This window comes from Dipodomys spectabilis, unplaced genomic scaffold (genome assembly GCF_019054845.1).
Source record: "Dipodomys spectabilis isolate Male_0828 unplaced genomic scaffold, ASM1905484v1 ptg000003l, whole genome shotgun sequence".
NCBI lineage: Eukaryota > Metazoa > Chordata > Mammalia > Rodentia > Heteromyidae > Dipodomys > Dipodomys spectabilis.
Window position 1 is genome coordinate 936707 of NW_024870680.1, and position 18646 is coordinate 955352.

At 37.2% G+C, this 18646-nt stretch overlaps 1 protein-coding gene across 2 annotated transcripts in view; it reads left to right on the forward strand.

Annotated features, from left to right (window-relative positions):
* Nox4 (NADPH oxidase 4) overlaps nt 1-18646 on the forward strand; it is a 189159-nt gene that overhangs the window by 75057 nt on the left and 95456 nt on the right. For both annotated transcript variants that reach the window (XM_042688089.1, XM_042688082.1), the window contains exons 8-9: nt 3347-3427; nt 18088-18301. In XM_042688089.1, coding sequence (XP_042544023.1) covers nt 3347-3427; nt 18088-18301 — 295 coding nt within the window. The remainder of the gene's footprint in view (nt 1-3346; nt 3428-18087; nt 18302-18646) is intronic.

The window sequence follows — 18646 nt, forward strand, 5'->3', positions numbered from 1 at the left end:
CTCAAAAATCAATGGCTTTTCTGTATGCCAACAATGAGAAAAGTGTGGCTGAATTCAGGAAAGTAACTCCATTTGTAATAGCCCCACAAAAAATAAAATACCTAGGAATTAACTTAACCAAAGAAGTGAAGGACCTCTATGAAGACAACTTTAAAAACTTGAAAAAGGAAATCAAAACAGAACTTAGAAAGTGGTAAAAACTCCCATGCTCCTGGATTGGAAAGATCAACATCATGAAAATGGCAATACTTCCTAGGGCTATCTACATATTCAATGCAATACCGATCAATATTCCAACCTCATTCTTCAAGGAAATAGAAGAGGCAATAAAAAAATTCATATGGAACAATAAAAGACCTCGAATAGCAAAAAAAAAAAAAAAAAAAAAAAAACCAGAAAGAACAGTGCTGGAGGAATATCAATACCAAATTTCAAACTATATTACAAAGCCATAGTAATCAAAACAGCTTGGTACTGGCACAAGAACAGACCTCAGGACCAATGGAATAGAATTGAAAACCCAGAAATTATCTTACAGACCTGTAACCATCTAATTTTTGATAAAGGAATTTAAAAAAATAGAATGGAAGAAAGACAGCCTCTTCAGTAAACGGTGCTGGCAAAATTGGTCATCTACTTGTAGAAAACTATAGTTAGATACTTATATATCACCCTGCACCAGAAACAACTCCAAATGGATCAAAGACTTCGGAGTCAAAGCAGGCACTCTGAAAAAATTACAGGATGGTATAGGAGAAACCCTAGGTCTCCTTGGCACAGGCCAAAATTTTCTTAATAGAGACCCAGAAACACACCAAATCAAAGAAAGGTTGGACAAATGGGATTGCATGAAATAGCAGAGCTTCTGCATGGCCACGGACATAGCTAGCAAGATCAATAGAAAGCCCACAGATTGGGAGAAGATCTTCATTAGCCATACAACAGACAAGGGTCTCATATCTAAAATATACCTGGAACTCAAAAAATTAAATCCACCAATAACAAATCTTCAAAGAAACAACTTCCCAATAAATAGATGGGCTAAAGACTTAAAGAGAAACTTCTCTGAAGAGGAAAGAAGGATGGCCAATAGACACATGAAGAAATGCTCAACCTCCCAAGCCATAAAAGAAATGCAAACCAGAACAACATTGAAATACCACCTCACCCCAGTTAGAATGCCTATAATCAAGAACTCTTAATAACAACAGATGCTGGAGGGGATGTGGACAGAAGGGAACCTTACTACATTGTTGGTGGGAGTGTAAACTTGTTCATCCACTTTGGAAAGCAGTATGGAGGTTCCTCAAAAGAGTCCACATAGAGCTCCCCTATGACCCAGCAATCCCACTTTTGGATATTTACCCAGATGTTCACAAACATGACCACATTAAAGCTACCAGCATGACTATGTTTTTTGCAGCCGTATTTACCATAGCTAACACATGGAACCAACCCAAATGCCCCTCAGTATATGAATGGATTAAGAAAATGTGGTGTATATACACAATGGAATTCTATGCCTCCACCAGAAAGAATGACATTGCACCATTTGTTAGGAAATGCAAAGACTTGGAAAAAAATTAAGTGAAGTATGCCAGGCCCAAAGAAACATAAGTCCTATGGTTTCCCTTATTTGCAATAACTAGTATATGTCTGAGTCAAGCAGAAAAGCTTAGATAAGTTGATGTTAGGTGAAATACACCCTAAGATATGTATTGAAATGTTTTTTTCTTTCATGCGATTGTTTCTAACATATTTATTTTTATTTTTTATTTATTTATTTATTTATTTTTTGGGTCCTGTCGTGGGGCCTGAACTCTGGGCCTGGGCACTGTCCCTCAGCTCTTCAGCTCAAGGCTAGCACTCTACCACTTGAGCCACAGCACCACTTCCGACTTTTTTCATTTTTGCTTATGTGGTGCTGAGGAATCGAACCCAGAGCCTCATGCATGCAAGGCAAGCACTCTACCACTGAGCCACCTTCCCAGCCCTGTTTCTAACATATTTATAAGATGATTTATTTGTTGGTTTGTATATCCCTTCCCCATGGTATAACCCCTGCTTTCACTGTATTTGATGTTGTTATAGTTTGTGGAGGGGAAGGAAAAAAACAAATAATTTAAATAGGGATACAGGTGGACCCATTGCAATAATGAGACGTACAAGTTATATGTCGAAATCGAACTTTACAACTTTGGTGGGGTGAGAGGTTTGGGGGGGGGCGGGGTGAGAATGGGATGGGAAGGGGAAACAAAGGAGGAGGTTACAATGCTTGATAAGTAATGTACTCATTATCTTGCCCATGTAATTGTAACCCCTCTGTACATTATTTTCACCCAAAAAGAATCAGAAAAAATACCTTGATTTTACTTTTAATTCTGATATTATTTACATATGTTCAAAAATGAAACGTGAAATTATTTGGAAAAATATAGCAATGCATCTTCACTAATTCCAGAAAAGTAGATATAATTGTCTATTTAGAATTTGTAAAAAGAGAAGGAAAAAATTTACTTTTATTAGCAAATACAATTTTGAAAATGATAATAAAATATAACATATGAAAACCTTTTTATACTAACTCTAGTTTGAAAACTGAATGAGTTGAAAATATTCAACAAAGCATAGATATCTAATAATCATGAGAAACTGATAGTAGAAAAAAAGTCCTTGTAAGTTTACTGAGAACTCAATATATGTAGAGATTTGGAGAAGTCAATATGTAATGATTGCTATTTAAAAATCCTGAAGGCACACCTTTCCCTTTATTCCTCTGTTACAGTGTGTCCCTGGATTTCAGAATCACTTTAGTGAATTCATTAAAGAAACAAATGAGCTGTCCAACAACCCTAAAATATAGTTCAGGAGGAAATTTACCTGATACAACCTTCCTTGCTTAGTGTTTTTGTCCAAATCTGATGCTCGGCAACTTGACACACATCTTAGTTTCCTCAACTTTTTTGCTTGGTTAATTGGAGATAAGAGCCTCTCAGATTTATCTGCCCACTCTGAACCTTTACTCTCAAATCTCAGCCTCCTAAGTAGCTAGGATTATAAACATGAACCTGCAGTACTGAACTACATGACAGCTTTAAATATGTACCCTATTTCAGCTCTTTCAATGTGTCTTCATTTGAAACATGCCATTTTTCCATAAGAACAAAAATGTTACTTGTAATTTCTGTAAGTTTTATGTGGTAGTTTTATTTTTTGGTATTAATAGATGGATCTCAAATAAATTAATACTTCAGTTTTTAAAGTTGTGATATATTTGCCACAAATATATATTCTTTTCAGTGTGATGGAATGTAAATGGGATTGAAATTTTCTGAATTGTTTGCAGAGTTTCCAGCTATGACATCTTCTGGTATACACACAACCTCTTCTTTATCTTCTACATGTTGCTGATGTTGCATGTGTCAGGGTAAGTTTCAAAAAAGACTTCTTTGAAATACCCAAACCATATGGGCTTAAACATAGATTAATGAAAGATGCTCCTAGAAGAATTTTTATAGGAAATGGTAAAAGAATTTTGTGTCTTGAAGTTAATGCTGTGAATACTGAAAGGCATAATTCTATATTTAGCTCGTGTAATTTAACAAAACCAATATAAAAGTATATATTTAAATTGAACAGAAGAGTTGCTTCCTCCATTATGCCATAGTTTTAAAAGCCCCATATTACTTTCTAAAAGAAAGTAAGAGATTTTTCTGTGTTTTTTATTTTCCATTTATATTTGGGCTTGTACTTAGGGACTGGTTACTGTCTCTTAACATTTTGCTCAGGCCTGGTGCTTTACCAGTTGGACTACAGTGCTACTTCTCACTTTTTGCTAGTTAAGGATAAGGGTCTCATGAAATTTTTGCCTAAAGCTGAACTGGGATCTTCAGATCTCAGGTTCCTGAGTAGCTGGGATTATAGGCCTGTGCCCTGGCACTTGGCTATTATTGTTTTTTATTTTATTTTATTTTTAGAAACTGTCTTGCCACTGTGAAACCAAGATGTTACCAATTATAGGTTTATAAAAACACCTTAAGGTAGTAATTGTTGTAAGGTAAAACAAAAATTTACAAAGGCTGAAGACAGGTATCTGTCAAAAATTAAAAAAAAAAAGAATGGAAATATACTAAGTTTTTTGGTCGGTTGTGAGGCCTGAACTCTGGACCTGGGCGCTGCCCCTCAGCTCTTCAGTTCAAGGCTAACACTCTACTACTTGAGCCACAGTGCTACTTTCAGCTTTTTCTGCTTATGTGGTGCTGAGTAATTGAACCCAGGGCCTGTAAGGCAAGGCATGCATGCAAGGCAAGCACTCTACCACTAAGCCACCTTCCCAGCCCCACATCCTGTTTTCTACAAAATTCTTCAAGCATTTGTACCCTAAACAAGGGGTCATGTACCATAAGAGGGTTTATTTTTATATGTTTATACCTTCTTGGCCATGGACATAGAGGTTTGGCTTGACTTTTACACTTAACAGGAACAATGATCTGTGGTTAACTGGCCTTAGGTCTGGCATAAAGACACAGGACAGGAAACAGAGCACTACAAGTTAGTGCCAGGAGCTTTTTTCAGTGCCAGTTACTATAGTTGCTTAGGAATCTTTTCCTACATTCTTCTCACTCACCACATAGCAACTGAATATTAGGATGAGAAGGCTTATTGGGAAGGTTCTAATTACTTTACCTTGGGCAGACTTTGTGCTTCTGAGGAATCTGGGTCTTGGTGAAAGTCTGGGTCTTCTCAAGGCTTGCTTTCAGTTATAGGAACCCACTACATCCAAGGTGCTGGACTCTGTGAATGCAGGCATGTTTTTACAGTTCGGTCACTGTGTACTATTCATCAAGAGGAAACAGGGGTACCTGAGAGCACAACTGGGCATTTCTACTTTTCTTCTCAGACATCTCTCCAAGAAAATTTAAGGAGAGATTTAAGACCATTGTTAGTTCTTTGTTGTTGTTATTCTAGTTCTGCAGCTTTCACTCAGGGCTTTGTACTGTCTCTGAGCGTTTGTGCTCAAAGCTAGGCCTTTAGCTCTTTAGTACAGCTCTGCTTCTGGCTTTTTAGTGGTTAAGTGGAGATAAGAGTCTCATGGACTTTCCTGCCCAGGCTGCCTTCAAACCATGATCTTCAAGATCTCCACCTTCTGAGTGGTTTGGTTTATGGGCATGAGTTACTGGTTCCTTTCTAGATTTTACTTCAGAAGGCTTATATAATTTGTTGGTCCCGTGGTCATAGATGGACCAGTAAGAAGAAGAGATTGCTCAGTGAGTACCCTTGGTATCCACAGGTATGTACTTTCAAGGAGCCTGCCTCTGAGGAAAATCGTGGATCCTTGAGATATAAAGTTCTGTAGTCTAAAATTGCTCAAATTGCCGGGCGCCGGTGGCTCACACCTGTAATCCTAGCTACTCAGGAGGCTGAGATCTGAGGATCGCGGTTCAAAGCCAGCCTGGGCAGGAAAGACTGTGAGACTCCTATCTCCAATAAACCACCAGAAAACCGGAAGTGGCACTGTAGCTCAAGTGGTAGAGCCCTCGCCTTGAGCGGAAGAGCTGAGGGACAGCACCCAAGCCCAGAGTTCAAGCCCCACGACCGACCAAAAATAATAAAATAAATTTGCTCAAATTTACCTGTCATATGCACAACATAACTTGAAATCACACAAAGTACACTACATTGTCACAAAATTACTGTGTAAACATTAATACTTCTTGCCAAAAAGTGGATCATATTTGACTCTCTTGATCTCCAATTCTGTGGATGTTTGATTCATTTATCCCAGACACTGCCCAACTTCTGTACTAAACATGGGTTGCCTTTCCACAAACCATAAATTTTTACTTTATCACTTTAAGTAAGCACCTTCACTTTTGCTTTACATTTTGGAAGGCAGACTTTCACAAAATCAACAATAGGGAAGCAGCAGCTCGAAGGACGTAAGCACAGCTGGCAATACATGAGACAGAGTTATTCAGGATCAACTGAGCTGTATAATACATGGCTGAGAGTGAAATATTTCTATTTTTGAAATTTATTTTTCTGTTTCTTATTTTTGTTAATTTTTTCAACCACAGCTGGTCAAAACTGCACGTAAACAAATCCACAAATATGGTGGTGTTTCTGTAATGTGTGTGTGTGTGTGTGTGTGTGTGTGTGTTTAGTGGTACTGGCTATCGAACCTGGAGCATTGTAACCTTCTAGGCAATCCCTTTGCCACTAAGCTACACTACAGCCCGGTGTTGCCATACTTTAAAATGAAATTATATAATGCATTCTCCATACCTCAAGTGTAAATTCAAAATTCCTCAAATATCTTATGTCCCCCACTGTTAAATACAATTTTTATTACCTTTTTATATGTGTGAAAAACTGAAACTTGATGAAGTATACCTAGTGATGGAACTTAGATTCAAACCCAGGCACTTTGATGTAAAAACTCCTAATTTCACTTCTAGGCTATGTGCTTTTGAGGGCTAGTTCTTCTGAGAATTTCATCTTAAGAGGTGTGAAAGGTTATTATTTAGACTTTTGTGGTTTTTAATATATCTATTTTCTTTCCTTTCTTCCTGTCAGATAAGACAAAATGTAATTTGTGTGTTTGTGTGTGTGTGTGTGTGTGTGTGTGTGTGTGTGTGTGTGTGCGCGCGCACGCGCCTGTCCTGGGTGTTGTCCCTAAACTTTTTTGTTCAGAGCTAGAACTCTAACACTTGAACCACAAACTCCACTTTCAGTTTTTTTGGTAGTTAATTTATTTTTTATTTGTTTTTATTAATAAGTTTTTTTATTGTGAAAATACCTTACAGAGGGGTTACAATTACATGAGCAAGGTAATGAGTACATTTCTTATCAAGCATTGTTGCCTCCTCCTTTGTTTCGAACCACAATCCTCAGATCTCATCCTCCTTGAGTAGCTAGGATTACAGGTGAGAGCCACTGGTGCCAGGCAAGATGCAAAAATTGAATAGTTCTATTAATTATGCACTATTTGGCTTTCTGTATTGCTAAGTGAAAAGTTCGAAAAAATATTTTTTTGCAATTCAACAGTCAATTATTTTCTTCTTTTAAAATGATTATTAATTAGATATACAAAGGGATTTTACTTTAACATGTCCACTTAAGTATGCAATGCATCTTGATCATGCATCTTGATTATGATGCCCTTCCCTGTTCTCCTTCACCTTTTTCAAAGCAGGCTCTGATGTTTGTTTGTTCCATTTCACTTATGAATCTAAAGTATTTGAGTACATTTTCCCTCCCTCCCCTCCTACATTCTTCTGCTCCCTTTCACTAGTAACAAATAAGACATGTGTTTTTTAATTTTAATTTTAATTTTTTGTGAACATACTGTACAGAGGGGTTACAATTACATGGGCAAGATAATGAGTACATTTCTTATCAAGCATTGCAGCCTCCTCCTTTGTTTACCCTTCACATCCCTTCCCAGCCTCCTCCTGCCCCCCAACCCAATCTTCCCCCCCCCACAAATAAGACATGTTTTAACTTGATAATGCTTTTTCTGATGAAGTGTGTGTTATTTAATATATCATACACACATATACCTTATTTCAGTGTATTATACACAAATATACTATTTACTATTTACACATAAGCACAATACAAATATAATCATTTAATTTTAGTTGAAAAAAAGCAATGCAGATTGTGCTTCTAGTATTGGAACAGTTACTATTAGCAAATTTTCCAGTTTTTCTAGACTATTCTTTTTTGTTGATAAAGTAGTTAAGTCTTTTTAAGTTGCCTTTTGCATCATGATTGGTAACTTAAACAGATCTTTATTTATTTAGATTATTTTATTCTCTAGCCTTTGACTGTATGAGGAAAGTGGAGTTGTTAAATCTATTTATTTGACTTTAGGTTTCCATTCCAATGTAAAATTTAGGATTGGACAGAGGGTGGCTATTAGTTAGATATTCATTCCCCTCCTCTTCTCTCCCCTCCCTTTTTTCCCCTCCCCTTCTCTGCTGTCAGTACTGAGATTTGAACTCAGAGACTTCACGCTGTCCCTTAGCTTTTTTGCTCAAAGCTGGTGCTCTAACACTACTTCTGGCTTTATTTTGCTGGTTAATTGGAGTTAAAAGTCTTATTTCCTGACTGGGCTAGCTTTGAACTATGATCCTCAGATTTCATGTTCCTGAGTAGCTAGGATTACAAGCATTAGCCACTAGTGCCCTGTAAGTTTCTTGTTTTTATTTTGTGGCAACTCTGCTTGACTCGGACTATTCTCCAATATATGATTGATGCCTGACTTACTCTTTTATTTTTATTTTTTGTAGTTCATTTCAATAAATGTTATTTTGTATGATCAGATGCACACATGAATTTTGCCTTTCTCTTCCTCTCCTAAGGGTATCATCCTTTGGTCTCACTGTGTGGGAATGCCAAGAGTCCTGTATAATTTATCATGTCCCAGTATATTTTAGATCTAGCTTCCACATATGAAAGAAAACTTGCACAGTTTGACGCTCTGAGCTTAGCTTACCTCATTTGACATAATTTATTCTAGGTCCATCTATTTCCCTGCAAATGGCAATATCATTCTTTCTAACGGCTGTGTGAAATTCCATTGTGTTTAGGTCCCATATTTTTTGAATCCACTCATCTATTGTAGGGCATCTGGGCTGTTTCCACAACTTGGCCATGGATGTGCAAGTTTGATTTACTCTTTTAAACAGAGTTCTTGGCCACTGGATACCATTTGTTGGCAAGACTCATAGATCAATATCTGGTCTACATGTTTTCTAAAGCACTTAAAAAAAGGTTTTCTATGTGTGTGATTAAACCAGAGACAATTGAATGGACAGCCTTTTTTTTGCGGGGGGGGGGTCTGGTTGTGGGGCCTGAACTCTGGGCCTGGGTGCTGTCCCTCAGGTCTTCAGCTCAAGGCTAGTGCTCTACCACTTGAGCCACAGTGCCACTTCCGGCTTTTTTCTTTTTGCTTATGTGGTGCTGAGGAATCGAACCCAGGGCCTCATGCATGCAAGGCAAGCACTCTACCACTGAACCACCTTCCCATCCCCTGGACAGCCTTTTTTTACAGGAACATTGATGAACCATGGGCAGTGTTGGCTTTATAGATTTGGCTTAAGAAGTTAACTAGGGTTAGACAAATATTTGTGAGGCAGTTTATTGTGATGATTTGAACTAGTAGCTCCTCATTCCATTTTGCCCTCAGAAGTACAATCTTAATGATACACAGTTATTGTCAGGATTTGAACAATGTATTTAAATTCTAAAGTTTGCTGATTTCCCCTATCTTATAAAGTCACTTTCATCTGCTGTCTCTCTTCACTACCACTGAGGTGGCAGAATAAAGGGCTTGACATTTTCCTGTTGGTGAGTGACACTTGTGCTTCTTAGAAGGTGGGATGGGAGCTTGAATGGGGCCGAATGAACAGCTTACCCAAGGTGTGCATGCTTGTCAATCACACTCCATCCCTGGGGGAGAAAATCTCTTAACTTCTTACACTGTCTTTCCAGTTTTTCTTTCATTTTCTCTAGATTAGCAATATTATACAATTTATTGTCCATACTAGACATTTGAGAATGAAAGAGGATACTATTAATAATTGAATATGCATGCAGTAAAGCAGAACATGGATTGAATACAAACACACACACATATGACTGGGGAAAGTTCTTTGGAGGCTGATGGATGGTGTATGATGTAGGTCTTGACTCCGAATCACAAAAGGAACCCTTGGCTCAGGTGAAGTTTTGTATTGGTCCTTGGAATTCGCATCCCCAAATAACATGCACTATGTATTTGCTTATGTTCTTCTTCAGAGATTTCAATTAGAAGCCCACTACCATGATAGGTGCAAGGCTAAGGATCTGGGTGTTTATGATATGGATAAATTATTTTTTGTGTATTATCTGTCACTGTTAAATAGCACCTTCTTTTTTTGTCAGTCATGGAATTTGAAAGTGGGATGTAGGCTTGAAACCTGGCAAGGCTTCGGCATTGTCTCTGAGCTCTTTTGCTCAACACTAGTCCTCTACCACTTTGAGCCACAGTGCAACTTCCCATAGTAACTTATTCTAATTCTTCACAAATGCCTAATTTTTTAATGAACCTGGTACACATATTATCAATTTAAGTGTCCATTATTTCTGGTACCTAGAGCCCACATCTTTCACAGACTTGGAGTACTTTACCTCCTGGACCCTAGGAACCATTGAATCAGTTCAAGGGATCAGTGAATGCCTGAAATGCGCACACACAAACGTTGTAAGTACATGTGTGTTCATGGGTGTATTTAGATTTGAGGCAAGAGGTCCTACAGTTTTCATTAGATTCACCAAAGTATGTGTGGTCCCAAGAAGTTACTGAACTGAAGCCACTTGAAGATGGATTCTATTTAGAAACTTACAATATCACCTCTACACATTTTATATTTCCTTCTTAAATTTATCCAAAGTTAAAACATTGGATTGAGAAGAATATAAAAATCACAGGGGCAATTTTCTTCTCACAAAAAGGCTACTAGAATGAGAAAAACATAAATACAGTGATCAGTTTAACAATTACATTAATTACTTTCAAGGGAAATAACAAAACTTGTCATAGTAATTCCCAAAGGTAAAGATGATTGCGACTGTTAGCACTTTGGTTATCTCCCTCCCTCTGTCTCTGTCTCTGTTTCTCTCCCTCTGACACACATATACACACGTATACAGGTTTTATTTCTTGTATGTGTAAGTTGTGCTATCAATCTAATTTGCTGATAAGGAAACAAGTCTGGAGACTAAATTAAGCGACTTAGCTAGTTGGGGGCTGGGGGTGGGGTGGGGAGAAGCTATCTACAACTGAGCCTCTGAAGTCTGACCCCAGAGTCTATGCATTTATCATTTAAAGCATGAAGCATTAAATTATTGATTCAGTTTGAAAAGTGTCCTTGCCTCTGAGTGAAATACTACCTGTCATGTAAAAAATCTAGGACAGCTTTTCAATTTATCTTTGTAAATATGTGTAGATATCTTTACAACATTTTTAGTAAGGTAATTAATTTTGCTACAAGTTAACATAGATTCTGAAATTTTGAAAGCAAAATCTAGTGCTCTCAGAAATCAGGGTTAGAAGAAGATGTCTTTGGGGTGCTGATATATAACATTTTTTAAAATATATGACATTGTTATCTGATAATAAAATACAAAAACTTTATAGTAAATGACAAATCTAAAAAATGACATTAGGTTTTGATACCTTCCCTTAAAAAATTTCCTATATTTGAAAGGAGAGAAAATAGGATGGATTATTAAAAAACCACTAGGGTGATCATGAGCAATTTTATATGGAGCTCCCTGGTTTATAAAATGAGAAACAGTTACATCTCCTAGAGCTAAAGTGAGATAAAAATTAAGCAGTATATGTGTGTGTTTATTTTCCATATAAATCTTTCTGTTTTTATCAGTTAATTTACTAGGAAATTAAGCTATTATAATTAATTCTGGAGTACTTTGTGTATTGTGCAGAGATTAACTGTCGCTCTCAGATAGCTACTCAGAAATCTAGAGCATACTCATTTGTTTTATTCTCTTCTAACTTTTGTATGAGGAATTAATGAGTAAAACATTCTTAGTTAATCTCCATTTTCGCAAACAGAGCTGTTTATACCTTTGAAAGTTTATTGCCAATCTCAAAATCGCACTTGCCAATGTGGGAGACATAAAGTAAGGGGAATGAGATTTGAACAGAGAAAAAGGAAAAGAAGAACATACATATAAGCTTCTTAAAAATGTTTCAAGGGAAGAGAAAGTCACACAAACACTCTATCTAGAGGTGTAGGAATATTGTGCACTGCATGAAGCATTAGGTAGTTCGGAGTTGGGAGTCAGAGGTTGGAAGTAAGTTGCAGAATGGCCAATGTTTTCTGCTTCTTGCTCCCTTAAGCATCTGTGAGGTCCAATGTGAGTAGATGAGTTGAGCAGAGTGGTACACACCAAGAAAACGGAAGTGTTTTAGAAGGTACAGTGTTTCTTCCACATTCTTAACCATTTTCATATTTGATATCCTTCTTACACCTCATCACTCACTCAGTGTCTTCTGGATTTAACTGAATGGTATTGTTGAATGCACAGAGGGGAATGTGTGGTTCTCCTAGGCTCTTCTGCTTTCCTTTAGTAATATGTCTACTCATGACAATCATCTGTATATTTATTTAAATGTAGCTAAATTTGTATTTTGTGATTACCACTTGTAGTTAGCCATAATTAGGTAGTACTACTATAGTTACTATATTATCATTTAGATAATGACAACTAATATATTAATTCCAAATCTTAACTGCTTTGGTTCTATTTTGGTTATATAATTTCCAAATCTTAACTGTTTTGGTTATATTTTGGCATATTTTTGTTATTGCTTTTTGTAACTAAGAAGAAAAAAATTGAATCCCAAGAGGAAAAGAAATATTCTCTTTTTATTTTGGTGCCTGAACTGGGGCTTGAACTCAGGTCCTCATGCTCTTGTTTGGCTTTTTCACTCAAGCCTGGTATTGTACCGTTCAAACCACAGCTTCATTTCTGGATTTCTGGTAGTTCGCTGGAAATAAGAGTCTCATCGATTGTTTTTGCTTTCATTGGCTTCTTACCTTGATCCTTAGATCTCAGCCCCCTAAGTAGATAAGGTTATTGTCAAGAATCACCAGTGCCTAGCTCTTTTTGTTTTATTTCACTTTCTGGTCTTCCCACTTTTTTTCATAGGGAGAATCAAACACAGACCCTCATCCATGCTAGGCCCAAGCTCTATCATCTAGCTTCAATTCCAGCCCCCAATTATTCATGCATAGGAAAAATAAAAGTTTTGAGGAACTGGATCTTTTAAATATAACCCCTACATACCTTTCTCCCATAACAGTTTCATTATATTAAAATTTTTAAAATCTTACCAATTATGCTTGTTTTCCAGATTTTGAAGACAGAGACATCAAGCTTTAGACCAAATCTTTGCTCGCACAATTTTCATCTCAATTTTTTTTTTCCCGAGAGCTTATTTAACAAGTGCTTCTACAGGAATAATAGGGTAAGAAGGAAGTGGAAGAAGGAAAAGGAACTCAGGTTGCATTCATTTGAGGAACTATTTTGGAAAATTAGTGGGTTTGTTAAAATGAAATGTGGAATCCTGCTGCTTTTTTCCTTAAGCTTGCAAGCAGTTGAAATACTAAGATATAAAGAATGCTTATATGTTCTGTTCTTTATAGGAAGTCAATCCCTTTTCCTTTATGTGTCTGTAAGTAGTGAGGACCAATCATATATGTCCTTATTGGTTGAGGAAACAGTGAAATGGTATATTTCACTGTGAGATTTGATCCTCATTCTTTGTGCTTTGGTGCTCAGATCTGTTGGTCATGTACAAATTGAGTCTACTTGATTTCAAAGTTCCCTCTGTACCATGAAAATGCAGAGCTTCTTCACTGAAATGTATTAGCAGTTTAGAATGGTGATATCAGAGCATGGACCCAATGACATGGCCTTCCAAAGAGGAGGGCCTGTTGTCTTAGCATACAACTGAAACTCTCGATGCAGGCACTGGCTTCTAAGTTTGAGCAGCACTGCCATTAAGAATTAAGCATAATTCCTGCTGTGGTTAAGTTGCATGAATAGAAGACTCAGATGTCAAAAGCAAGAATCCAGCCTTTGCTGGGCTAGGCAAGGAATGTGCAAAGGGAGAAGACACTTTAATAATCTGGATTTCCCTGAGGAATTCAGCATCCCTGGCTTAGGAAAGCACTCTGCCTTCAGCTGCTCCTAGCAGGTAGTCTGACAACCTTGATAACTGTCTGCTCAGGGCAGGATTGGCTTGCTCAGTGCATGGCTATCTGATATTGGAGGATGCATTTAGCAGTGTTTACTAGTGAGAGCAAATGGCATAAATAGTAGATCCAATTAGTGATAACATTGTAAATGTCAGTGCACTTATGTAACTTATTTTTTACTAAGAACCATTTGTTAATATCTAGTTATAATTTTGAAAATAGAAAAATGTATTAAAAAGTCAATGTTTGTGAAAAAAGTGGTTCCTCAATTATGTGATTCAACAACAATTGTGTGTTAAAATAACTTTTCAACCACAAAGTAAGTATTCAACAAATACTGAACACTTAGAGACTCCTCTTTTGGTGCTAGAAAAATAGCCATGAAACAAGACAGACCTTCATGAGAACATATCCTAGTGGATTCCAGTGGAGCAGAGACTTGTGGTGATTAACTTTAAGATGTAAAATATACCATTCAAATGTAGTATTTGGTTTTGTTTTCTGATGTTATTTTCTCTCTCCTCTCTTTCTCCTTCAAGCAAAGTAAAACAAACTATATTGAAAAGTTACATTTTTACTATAAAGAAAATCATATTATAGGTTAGTAGAAGAAACTAGTTTTGTGATTGTTCTTTTGATTGGTGTGGTATTTTTTATTTTAGGATTTCCTTTTTTTAAATACTTTTTTATTGTAAAAATACTGTACAGAGAGGTTAGTTACCTAAGCAAGGTAATGAGTACATTTCCTATCAAGCATTGTTACCTCCTCCTTTGTTTTTCCTCTACCATCCCTTCCCTCCCATCTCCACAAATACATCCCCCGCTTTGCCTCAATTGTAAAGTTCATTTTACAACATAGTGTGTCTTGTAAATCTCATTGTTACAAGGGGTCAACCTGTAGAATGACGTCGCCCCATTTGTTAGAAAAAGGAAAGACGGGAAAAATTATATTAAGTGAAGTAAGCCAGGCCCGAAGAAACATAGGTCCCATGGTTTCCCTTATTTGTCTGGGACAAACAGAAAAGGTCAAAAGCTATGTACATATGGCCAGATAAGATAATGTTAAGTGAAATGAACCTCAAGATAGGGACACAATTGGTTTTTTTTTCTTTCTTGCTATTGTTTCTAACGTATTTATAATGTACCATGTGATTTTTTTTTCTTTGTATATTCCTCCCTCAAGGTATAACCCCTGTTTTCACTGTATTTGATGTCGGTGCCCTGCATCTTGTATATACACTTCTCTAATTTGGGAAGGGGAAGGGAAAAAACAAAATGCTTAAATTGGGATTTTCTCTTAGATAGTACTGAGTTCCTTGTGCTTGATAGGCAGGCCTCATTTTAGTTATGTTCCCACTCATTTTTCTTTTTTTGGGGGGGGGGGGGGGTCCGTCGTGGGCCCTGAACTCTGAGCCTGGGCGCTGTCCTTAGCTCTTCAGCTCAAGGCTAGCGGCTCTACCACTTGAACCACAGTGCTTTTTTTTTTTCTGCTTATGTGGTGCTGAGGAATCGAATCCAGGGCCTCATGCATGCAAGGCAAGCGCTCTACCACTGAGCCACCTTCCCAGCCCTCATTTGTCTCTTGTAATTGTTTTTATTATGGTCCCCCTTTTTATTCAGGCCAGCTTGGACTGCCAGGTAGAATGACAAGTATACACCATTATGCCTAGCTTTTTATTGATTGAGATGTGGTCTCACTAACTTTTAGCAGCAATTGGACACAAACCATCACCCCCTGATTTCTGCTTTCTGAGTGTCTAGGATTACAGGTGTGAGCTATAGTCCCAGGAATAATTTGTAATATTTATGTTCAGAATTTGTATGTTTTGTGATTTTATTATTTGTATGTTTTAAACTACTATATGTCATCCAAGGTACTATATTATTTTCTATAACATTAGCACAGGCAGGCACTAAAAATCATCCAAACAATTAAAAAGCCAGCAATAGGATACATAAAAGGCATTTAAGAGAAAAACAAAATAAGTAACACACCTGTATTTTTGTAATGTTGTAGAATGTTGAAGGCACATGTTAAAGTTTTCATAAGAGCAAAACAATGGCATTTAAGCCATTTATTTGATGCTTTATAATTTATGTCTCATGATAGAAGAATACTTGGCAGTCCTCAGATTCTTCAGATTTTTCTCCTTGGGAATATAATACAAGGAGTCTTAGAATTAACACTAAGCATTTCTAACTCCTCAAAGTTTGTGTGCCTGCTCAAGATCTCCTATTTCCTAAATCTTTTCTCCTTGTGGTTTTTATTTCAAAAAGTTGGTCAGTTATTTGTGATAGCTATAGTACACACAAGGAATTTCCTTTTTACTTTTGGTCCTGGGGCTTGAACTCAGAGGCTGGACGATATCCCTGAACTGTTGTGCTCAAGGCTTGCACTCTACTACTTGAACTACAGCTCCAATTCTAGCTTTTTGGTGGTGAATTTGAGATAAGAGTCTCACAGATTTTCATGTCCATTTTTCAACTTCCATTTCCAGATCACAGCCCACCTGACTTACTAGGATTACAGGCATGAACCATCAGTGCCTGGTAGAATGTCCCTTTTTGATTTCAAGATACACTTCTTGTATGGAACAAATAATGTACTTATTTATTGTTTTTAAAATCAATTATTAGGTAATGCAGAAGAGATCTACTATGTGTAAGTAGTATGCTGAGGGGAGATGGGGATGGGCAGTGAGAACAGAGAGACAAGATGGGAATTCCCTGGACATGTTTCCTCTACCAACAAAGGAGCGGACTCACCTTGGCTCAGCTTGTTCCCCAACACTGAAATCATTCTCCTGCTCTAGACTAATTGGAGCTCAACATTCTTCACTCACCTAGCTCTCTAGAAAGGACTTTCCAAAATGGTATAATCAAAGTTCATCACCCATCTGTACAGTGCATTATACATCTAGATGACATTAACAATTACACTCCTTCACTGATGTAATGTTCATGCTTTCATATTAGATCTATTGTGTATCCTCAAATTTCATTTGAAGTAAAATGAAAAATTTAGTTTATTTACTGGGAGCTGGTGGCTTATGGCTGTAATCCTGTCTACTCAAGAGCCTGAGATCTGAGGATCCTGGTTCAAAGCCAGCCTGAGCAAAAAAGTCAATAAGACAATTATCTACAATTTGCTAGCAAAATACCAGGAATAAACCACTCAAGTTGTAGCACACTCACCTAAAGTGAAAAAGGTAAAGGACAGCACATGGCCTCATTATTGGTATATGCTTGCATGCGCCTGAGTGTGTGCACACATATGCGGTTGTGTGCATACACTCACACACACACTCTCACACACACACACACACACACACACACACACACACACAAATTCAATTTGTTGCTTATACTGGCCACATTTTTATGTTCAAGAGCCACATGTGGTTTTCAACTATAGCACAGAGTTAGACAACCTTTGCCAGCATGCAAGTTTCCATAGGAAAGTGACTTGCTTGTTGAGGACAAAGACCACATCATTTCTCTTATTTAGAGATACAGCCAGATAGTCATCATGCTAGTGTTTATTGAAGTAAAAATTTGTGGTGTTTATGATTATATGAATATCCAGTAGAAGATGCTCAGTAGAGTCTGAAAATTCAAAAGTACTTAGAAAGATTGCATGTGTTTTCACCTGTCATGGATTTGTAGTGTGCCTGTGGAGGGCAATGATTTTTGTCTAGTTTTTAGAAAAAAATGTATTACATTTATAAGAGATTTTAGTTTCTCCTAAATATGACACACAAGGAAATCCAGCAATAAAAATATAATTTTCCAGGGCTGGGAATGTAGCTTAGTGGTAGAGTGCTTGCCTATCATTCATGAAGCCCTGGGTTCGAGTCCTCAGTACCATGTAAACAGAAAAAGCTGGAAGTGGCACTGTGGTTCAAGTAGTAGATTGCTAGCCTTGAGCAAAAGAAGCTCAAGGACAGTGCCCAGTCCCTGAGTTCAACCCCAGGCTAAAAAATTCCTTTTCCATGTCCTCTGATGACAATTTGTTTCTATCTCACTCTTTTATTTGTACCAGTTCTGAGGCTTGAACTCAGGGCTTGAGTACTGTATCTGAGATTTTGTGTTTAAGGCTAGAGCTCTACTACTTCAAACCACAGTACCTGTTTTGGCTTTTTGATTAATTGGAGCTAAGAATCTCACAGATTTTCCTGTCTAGGCTGGCTTTGTATCATGATCCTCAGATTTCAGCCTCCTGTGTAGCTAGGATTACAAACATGAGCCACTAAGCACTCTACTCTCATCTCTCTTTTTCATTATTTGTTTGTTATTGTTATTGTTTTAGAGGACTGTTGAAGTACCAGACTAATTTAGATACCCATCCTCCTGGCTGTATGAATCTCAACCGAACTCGATACCAGGAAGTCTTACTGGGGAACCTCCCACAATATTTTCCTGACTCTTCACTGGGAGGGTTTTCCACACTGGAAGAGCCTAATCAGAACACACTTGTGAAGATTTGTGTGGAAGAGCCCAGGTTCCAAGCTAACTTTCCACAGGTCAGAGTCCTGCTGTATTCTGTCTCTGCAAAGTTTATGGTTTCATACAATTAACCAACATCAATTTAAACATTTTTAAAGCTGTTGTTTCACATGCTTTGATGTCCAGTTCCTACTTGTAAGTCCATGGTGACCATTTAACAGTTCAAGACAAAAGACTTTTGATATTTAAGAATATACAACATTTCTGCCTAGCTATATAATATTTGTATGCTATGTTATTAGGGATTGCTACTAGAGAGCTAACAAATACATCTTCCCAATTCATGGAGAAAAGCAGTTTAATTAAAAACAATGCTAAGCTAACTATTCATATAATACATAATGTTATAAATAATAAATAGT